The sequence below is a fragment of the Tamandua tetradactyla genome, chromosome 15, assembly GCF_023851605.1.
Source record: "Tamandua tetradactyla isolate mTamTet1 chromosome 15, mTamTet1.pri, whole genome shotgun sequence".
Taxonomy (NCBI): Eukaryota; Metazoa; Chordata; class Mammalia; order Pilosa; family Myrmecophagidae; genus Tamandua; species Tamandua tetradactyla.
Genome location: NC_135341.1, coordinates 69,751,412 through 69,760,835, shown reverse-complemented (window position 1 = coordinate 69,760,835; position 9,424 = coordinate 69,751,412). Strand labels below are relative to the sequence as shown.

Sequence of the window (9,424 nt, the reverse complement as noted above, 5' to 3'; positions counted from 1 at the left end):
TTCCAGAGCTATTTTTCTATTGTCATTTTGCATAAATGCATTTTCATAGCTCATTCATTTCACAGGGCCTTTATTTTCATTTCTCATATGAGGTAAAAAAAGAAGATAAAGCTAAAATAAAACCTACCACAGTCAGTATCCAAAACATAAAAGAAAACTGTTGAGACTTCTGAAAACAGTCTTTCAACTTGGTAGGTTGGTTAAAGGGTTACATCAGCATTACTGTCATGCGCTATATCTAGCTGAGTGACACTCCGTTTCAAGAGTAATTTCTTTCAAGAATTGAGCTCTATTAGTCTGCCCTCTTCCCTACTCGTCTTTGTAGATATCTGCCCTGTCCTAAAGAACTAATTCTTCAATTGTCAAAGCCGATCATGGCGAGCTTTCAGAAACAGGAGGTTTTGTAGAATCTCCTTAGTCCACACCTTTCAACTAACAGTATTTTTTAGGACAAAAAAGTAATCTCCGAATAAGGCATATTCTACAAATACATAAGTAAGTTTACCCTGCGTTTCAGAAAGCATATGCAGACACACTTTAAAATAGGCAGCTCCTGCAGTGAACTTCCTTGTACTTCTACACATAAGACAATCCTCTTCAAAAAGTTGGCCCGATATTCACAAATTAATTCACTTCAAACCTTGCCTAAAAAACTTCTTACTTAATAAGTTATGGCTACATCTTTAACAGTTAAATGTATTAAGAGGGTTGATGAGGAAAATGCATCCACAAGATTTTCAATCAATTAATTTTAAATTTAGGGAAAAAAGTGAAATTTTATGTAATTCGAAAGTCACAATAAGATAAATGAAGATCTTCTGTTCAACTTTAAAAAAAAAGTAGATAACACCAAGTGTCTAGAGAACAAATATCCCTTAACCAACTTTTTAGCCAGTAAAGTACTGTGTTCTATCTGGGGATGATAACTCTGAACATCTTTAATCAAACTCTAAATTTACTAAAACATATACTTGTTTCTAGAATGTAGAAATCTGGAAAGGGCTCATATTCAGATCCACACATTTAACTAGTCCTTAAAAAGTCATAAAACATACAATCATATATCCTCAAATTGTGAGAGTAGATCCATATTTGTGCATTTAAGGCTATTAATTTCTAAAGTCCTGATTCACAGCCAGCTGGAAATAGGACAGGTCAATATTTTAGAGAACTGATTCCAAAATGAATTCTCAATAAGTACAAGACATTTTTGGAGGCAGCTACTAACACCAAACGCCTTTAATAGGAAAGACCAACAAATTGCCTATTTTCCTTACTTAAGAATACAGCACCAGGGCCTCCAAAAATGTGCATTAAACTATCATGGGCAGCTGGCTGGGCTGGGGGGCCACAGCACTGCGTTGTCTTACTTCCCTCTTCACACACCCCAAAAGGTTCCTCTTGCCCCATCTCCCTCCAGTCAAGCTCTAGTGGCACAGGGTCTCCCATATACAACAAACAAAACAAAACAAAACAACAACGAAACAAAGCTGCATCCAGAATAGCACTAGATGCAGAACTCGTAAAGGGTCAGTTTTCTGCTCATATTTGCCCAAGAGAAGGGGTGATGGGGACAAATGTAAAGATCTTCCTACAGACTCCTAGCTAAGGATGTGGCACTGGGAGTAACAGAGCCAGTGACTCTCAAATCTGTAGGGCTCTCCTGTTTGTCTTAAACAGGAGGCTAACCAGGTGAAATTGTGTTGCAGCAAAGTCTGTTGCATGAACATTCCAAAAGAATGAATCAGCAGAGCCTTAAAGTGGAGCTCCTGTGAAATGTAATTTAATTCTAACAAAATAAAAGATGTCCTCACCAACATGCTGGAATACAGGATGCAGTGTCACTGGTTTCATTATTTTATTACTGAATTTTGTCACTACAGGTTCCTATTCCCAGCAATGAAAATTACATTTTTAGCCTTATATCTAGACCAACAAACTGCGTATTTCCCATATGTCACTGATTTGTGGCATAGCATGTCTCACTTGTATTTGAGAGTTTTTGAATACTATCTAAGAATTTCCAAAAGCAAAGATCAGAATGATATTTTGTTGTCCCCATCTAAGAACCAAAGGCGCACTAGCATTCTTTTTCTCTCTTTCTTGCTCCCCTATTCCTTCTCTTTCTCATACTAGAGGCCTTGAATCTCAATGACAAGTGTTTGAAAAGTAGAAGGAAGAAAGAGAAAGGCTTCAATAACATGGTTTCTTCTATTGGTTTTGTACCTTTTTCACAGAAATAGAAATTCTCTTTTTAGCATTTAAAAACATATCTAACAACCAACCAAAGTTGGAACAGCCAAAGATTCTTATAACGCTAAGAACTCATAGGTAGAGACTGCAAGAGATTATACTGAAAGCATGTTCAATCAGATAGAATTTCCATCATCTAGCTGTTTTACTTAAAAGAAATACCCTATTCAATAAAGCACTGGAGAGAAAGCATTTTCTACACACAAGTGGTGATGCAGGGCCGCTTAGAAAAGCCCTTTACTTTCTCACTGTACTACTGTATCTGCTAGCTCCTCCTCTGCAAACATGAAAATCAATGTAACAATTCCATGTACAAGGCAAGGCCTACGGAGCTGCTAATGTCCCCTTGCTGGACATACACCTTAAGTCTCAGAGCTCTCAAGGGGTTTGCTGTGGAATAAAATTAGATTCCAACATCTGCCACCATTAAGGAAAAAATTCCATTTCCATCTCCCATATGAAAACACTATAACCAATGAACAGTAACTGAACCTTGATACCATAATGGTTATTACCCAAATCAACTATTTTTTTTTAACAGTAAAATTAGCAAATTCTGCTCTCATAATTATTTGAATGTTATCAGACTAAATGTTTGATAAAATTCCAATATGATTCACTTGAAAAAACTGCTGCTTATTTGAATACTCAGAATATAAAGTGTATTCATTTGTAGCTATTCACATTATGTTTAAAGCATATCATCTTTTTAAAGTTTGCATTAGCCTGCTTTCCTACCCAAGCACAAAAAGTAGCCTACCTTCAGTTTTCACTTGCATATTTTATTCAGACATTTCTATTAGAGTTAAAAACTATCTCATTTCTATTACTCATTGAGGAGAGAAAACGTAATACATGTGAAATGGTAGAATCTATATGAGTTGGTTTCTTTTACTGAAAATACTTTGTATATTAGTCACGGCATATCACAACTGATAAATCTGGTTGCATAATATTCTGGGACTGTAGTAATTTTAAATTATTATGCTGGCTGCCATTCAGGATACCTACCCTAAGCTTTACACCTTTTAAAATGAAAGACATTTGAGATACATGGATAAATGATAAATAAATCATTTTATCTTTATGGGGGACTGAGCCTCCTGCATCATTATGATAACTTAGCCATTGGTGTCAAGTGTTGTATTACTTTACAAAGCCATTTTGTATACATTATAGCATGTGACCTCCTCCTATGATAAGAGAATCTTGAGTTCAAAAAGGTTAAATAATTCCCCAATACTGCAGGACCAGTGGCACAGCCTGGGTCAGAGAGAGCCCCCTTTAAGATACTCTATCATGCTATATACCCCCACCCTCATCAGGCATGAAAAATCCCTGGATTCTGAGGATCAATTGCTGGCCAAGACCTGTGTTCCATGAATACATCAATGAAGAAAGGAAAGCACTCACTGTTTTCACTATCAATCAGCCCAACATTCCTACTTCCTCTTTCCTGGAGCAGGATATAACTTCAGTTCTGATGCTGTCTTGACCTGTTATTTGGGAACTCTGGGGAGATACTGAAATAGTGTAGAGAGGCAGAGAATTTGGGGCTTTGCTTCTATCATTTATTGTCATGTGACCCTCCATCTCTAAAATACAAAAAAATAATGCTAGCTCACAGGATTGCTCTGAGAATAAAATGCAGATAATATACGATGCAAGATGGGGTCTGACCCAAAGAAGGTGATGAGTGTTAAGCCAACCTGGAGAATCAGGGTGAGCCACAGAAGCAGATGGAGGCAGATGGGCTGAGATACAAGTGATGCTGCTTCTTCCCTCTTCAAGTACACTTCATTTTGGGGGACCTCTGTCTCATTTTGAAAATCCTTGGCACATATACCTGAAGCATAAATATCTATTTTGGAAGTTAAGAATTTTGACCATGAGAAAGGTCAGGTTGACACGAAGTTTTTTTTTTTATTTTTCTATCTCCTTCAGGAGAGGAAAACAGAAATTAAGTAAATAATCACTTCTTCTTATATCAGATTTTCTCTTAGTGATATAAATGGTTTTAGGGCTGTCTTACTTTTGAGTGTTCAATCATTTTGTACATATTTCATAAAGAGGGACGCATTAACACCTAAACTGAACAACTAAGAGAAAACTTCAAAACTGTTCTGCTAGAGTAAATTAGTTAAGAATAACCATCTTTACTTTACCAGAGTAAACCAGTTAGGAATAATCATCTGAGAAGATAAGAGTGAATAGTTAACTTGACCCCTAAAGAAGCCTGCAACTGGCCCTTTGGATTCTCTCTAATCAGTGATGAGAGATAAGCTGAGAAGAAACCTCTGGGGGTTTCAGGAAACAGATCATGGCAGACGCACAGAAGATGCCAATTGATGTGGCTGAGATAGAAGCTCATGGGAGCACTATTGATATTGTCAACCAGTTGCTGCTACCTGTCTGAATAATTTCAAAATCAGTAACTCAGCCCCTGGGGAGAGGATCTGGGGTACCATTTAAAAGAAACCATGAAGTCAATGCTAGTAAAGCTGCTGTTAACCATAGGGAGTGTTGCAAGCAGCAGAAATGAAAAGGGGCTGGGAGGTAGTTGATCTTTTTAATGATAACAGACAATTAAATGATGGTTATCTAAAAGTTTCCATACTAATTGTGTTGTTTCGTTTTAAGGTTTATCCTTATAACAATAATACATGTCTAATTTCTCTGCTTATGTGCTTTGGAGATTTGGAGAAAGCGGCTCTTGCAGAAACGCAGTCTTGTTATTCCCAATAAGTTAATTGTGCAGGTCAGAAAAGAAGATGCAGGATCATAAGGAAAGGCAAAATACTATACATTTACATATGAGATGCGCATCATAATTAGTCTAAATAGCCAAAACAAGAATATGTGGGGTGGGTGGATGAGGGGCAAAGTGAGAACAGGACGTTTCTCCTTAATGCATAGGCTTGGCATGTAAATGAAGACATCTGAAGAAGCACACAGGTTTGAAGCGGCTCTAACATTCTATCATAATTAGAAACATTTCAAGAGCCCTGTAATTTCCAATCAAAATTACAGTAATTTCCGATATACAAGCCATGATTCATGACAGAATTTTACATTCCATGAGAGATTACAGTGGCCTGATGTATGACACGCTGAGTACAGCACTAACATAAACAATTCAGTTTAATGTTTAAACAGCACTTGATGTTTAGAATCTCACAATAAAAGAAACATATTATTGTAGAAATTATCACTTTGACAGTGATTGAAGGGTAGGCAGGCATGTGGCCTATAAAGCTATAATTTTTACAGTCCACAGCTTGAGCTTAATCATTTTTATATAACATTTCCAAGATATCCCTTAAGTATTTCTTCCAGCCTATAAGTTAAATAAGAACAACCTTTTCAAAAGCAAAAGTCCCATCAAGTCCCACTAATAATGCTGATAGTGTAGAATTTTAGGAAAAGCTGGATATTTATATTGTAAATACTCACAGGATTGTGTATTTCTACCAGAAGTTGAGAACAGCAGGGCTGTTTTATAAGGGAGAGTTAATTAATGATGATATATATGTTTAAAATTCCAAGTTGTTAAAATTTCACCGCAAGCCCCATACTGCCTCTAAATCTCACACGGACAGTGCTATCAAATGCTTCTGCCACGGGGATGAGGGCTTAGTATTATTCCTCTGGGTTCAAAAAAGTAGTCGTGGCTTTGGGGAAGGGTTTAGAAATAATTGTTCATTTCTTAATAGATGTGATTCTATTTTGTATGAACATAAATGATCAATACGTAAGATTTATACTGATAAAAAAAATCACATTATTTATCCTTTGTTGGGTTTTGTTCTTGTTTTGTAGGGATTTGTGACTTCTTCAATTGTAATTCATTACACATATTTAGAAAAATTAAAATCAATATGCAAAGATACATGCATGTGTACGTGTGTGAGCGTTTGTTTTAATAAATGTACATAATAGTTATATAGGTCCAAGTTGGAAGAGAAGAAACTGTATAATGTTTGTAGTATTTTAGGATGGAAATCAGGGCCATCTAAGTGATAATGAAACAATAGACCATATTGAGAAAATTTCTATACATGACTATAATCTTCTGGGGAAAACAATCATTAACTGCAGACTCAAGAGATTTACCAAGAAATCATCGATCTAGGAAAACGGCTGCTGGAGGTAACAAAACGAAGTATCTATTACCTGAATCGGAACATCATCTTAAAGCTCTGTAAAGAATCCTGGAGACTGTAACCTCTCCGTGAAGCAAGTTCGAACGGAAAGTAGATGCCCATTTGAATGAAAATTCCAAAGGCATCACAGATAAGCATTCTCAATACCTAACAGAGGCACTTACCTGGCTTTTGGTTGCTGCAACCTTTGCAAACAATGCTTGGGACACTTTAGCACGCTTCATTTCCTGCTGAATCTCATCATAAATGGAAGCATTAATGTTCATTGTATTGTTCTCTGGTTTCCCATTCCTCTCAGTGGCAATAGTAGCTGTTTTCACCTACAAAACATTTTGAACACGACTGTCATTTTTCATTGGTCAAATTGTTTTGAAGCATCTCAGGCTCAGCATCCAAACTGGACACTGTTGCTTCTTTTACGATCGAGGTGATCAACAGTGCAGTCATTCAACATTAGTTATTGCCCCTAGATCAGATTGCTTAAGTTAAGGAAGCCACACTGTCACAGGTGATTGCATCTGTAATATGATAGCAACTGCCAGCTGACAACCAGGAATTATAACACCATAAAGTAAGTTTTCTGGAAAAGAGAATAGTTGCAAAAACTTGAAAACCGTAAACTAATTGTTTCCCAATTACCTTCCATTGCAATCCTAACAAAGGAAATTCACAATTAAAATCATAATGCACAGTGCTATATCTTCATTGAGTGCCCTGTGCCTAATACAGACAATTGCATCACTAATAGCTATTACATACTATGGCCTTTTTAATTTTAGACTCTTTTTTATGCCTTATCCTCTTATGTTTCATTTTTAAAATCTTCCATAACAAAGCCATTTGCAGAGCTGCATATTTAAATCTTCTACCCATCCATGAAACAGGTAGAGTGCCTTGTTAATTATCATAAAGGCTGGTTGCATTTTACACGTGCATGTCCAAGCTGTTCCATATAATTATTTCATCTTTTCCTGGCACCCCTGTACATAACTATTTCCTTTTTGACTTGGAGAAACAGACAATAAGAAAATGTTTCACATTATGTCATAAAACATTACCGCAAATTACACAAAATATATGTATCAGTGATTTTATAAATAGATTCAAAATATGTAATAATCTTAATCTTGAAAAATCAGTATCAATGATTTTGGTAATAATGACAAGCAGATACCATCAGGAAAACACCACAAAATTTTAGGGGGGACATCAAATCTCCATGTCAAAATTTAGTGGTACTATTATTAATCTTTAGAACTTCAAGTTTAATTTTCTTTATGTAGTTAGATAAACCAGCCTGGAAAATTTACATATGAACTGTGCAGCTGTTTTGTTTTGTTTTTTTTAACCAGGAAAGTGATGAAAATGAAAATGAAAAATTACTAGAGGCACAGGACCAAGCTTCTCCCAGTAAAATGATCCAATAAGAACCTCAATTCTTAGGGTCCTTCACCAAACCCAGCTTTTTCCAGGTTTACTCACCGTGCCCCAAAATAACTGACACGAAAAAAGGGACAGAAGTTACCCCAGGTGATTCATTTCTCTGTATAAATGTGAGATCCCTTCAAAACATACCTTTTGAATCCCCCTAACTCTAACGGGTTAGCAAAATAATTCATTACTTGCTTATCTTGAAGAAGCAGATAGATTTTTCCAATCTGGCACTACTGAGTACTGCAAGGACCTTGCTGTGACATGGCTGGACCACAGGCTTCAAGTCAGGACACAGCAGGTAAGGCTGGACAAGTGACGCACTTTCGGGGTCTCATTTGCCTCTCCTAAACTATAAAATGGAGACAGATTGGCAGAAGAATTCCAGAGTGCCCCTTCCAGCCTTGCAATTCTAGGAAGCAAGGGCACTCACAGAGGTACAGTAAGGACCAGAGGCAACTAAGAGAGCACACAGGGCTTTGAAGCAGTAATCTGCTAAACACCCCTTTAAGAGCCAGAAGAGATCATGCATTACCATAAATTGCCGACAAAGTTGCTTTGGTGAGATTCACAACTTTGCTCTGGGGTGGTCTTGCTTTGAGGCAGAGGGATAGATTTGATCACCCCATGGGGTCCCTTTTAATACCTATTTTTCTCACTGCTTAAACGAAAGGGAAAAGAAAAGCCATTTCAATCTCTTTGAAAATTGAATGTTATGGAAATGGGGGCATGAAGTCCAGTGCACTGGAAGAAATAGTTCCTTGGAAGCTATCTGCATAGCAATATTCAGGAGAGCAGGCTTTGAAGACTTGGTATTTTGGTATGATTTTAAAATAATTTTCATTCTTTTGTAAAAATTATGTTTAAGAATTTATCTTTGAGGGTAGGCCATAATCATTTCCTTCAACCCTATGATTTTGTTTCTAAAAGTTTACTCGGCTTTTTTTTTTTTTTTATAAAACGATTATGACTTTAACCAAAAAGAATATTAAATCATAAAAAAAAATCTAGTAATCCTTTCCTAGTAGCCAGTATAATCAAAAGAAAAATGGAAACCAAGTATACCTGAAACAATACAAATATATATATATATATGAGGACAACAACTCTTTAAAAATATAAAGAAAATATTTGAATGCATCAGCCATTTAAAAAATATTTAGAAAAGTTCTCAATCTTGTTGGCCCAGGTACGCATCTTAGGCATTAGAATTCTGGAATCACATTTTTCCTTAAACACAAGTTATTGCTTAAGGGGAACTGACTTGGACAGCTTTTCCAAACTATGAAAGCTGAATTTTTCCCCAGGTAAAAATGGAAACAAAAATCTTTTATACCTCACTCAACTAAGTACTATTTTAGCTTAGTACAAAAAAAATCTTCTTTAATCCTGGTTTAGTTTTGAATACTATATCCCACATTAAAATTCATAAAGTAGCTCATTCCAGGCAAAACAAAACTACTCTTCAGTGCTTCTCCACAAACAGCACAGGAGGTAAAGTAAATGCAGTTGCTTTTCGAATAGCTTTTATTCAAGGCAGGGTTAACTACACCACTATTACAGTGGCACTAGGATGG

The 9,424-nt window shown here is 36.3% G+C and overlaps 1 protein-coding gene across 1 annotated transcript in view; it reads right to left on the bottom strand.

Moving 5' to 3' along the window:
• Positions 1–9,424, bottom strand: part of SATB1 (SATB homeobox 1) — a 98,711-nt gene that overhangs the window by 26,028 nt on the left and 63,259 nt on the right. The window contains 1 exon segment of the mRNA XM_077130037.1: positions 6,581–6,736. Coding sequence (XP_076986152.1) covers positions 6,581–6,736 — 156 coding nt within the window.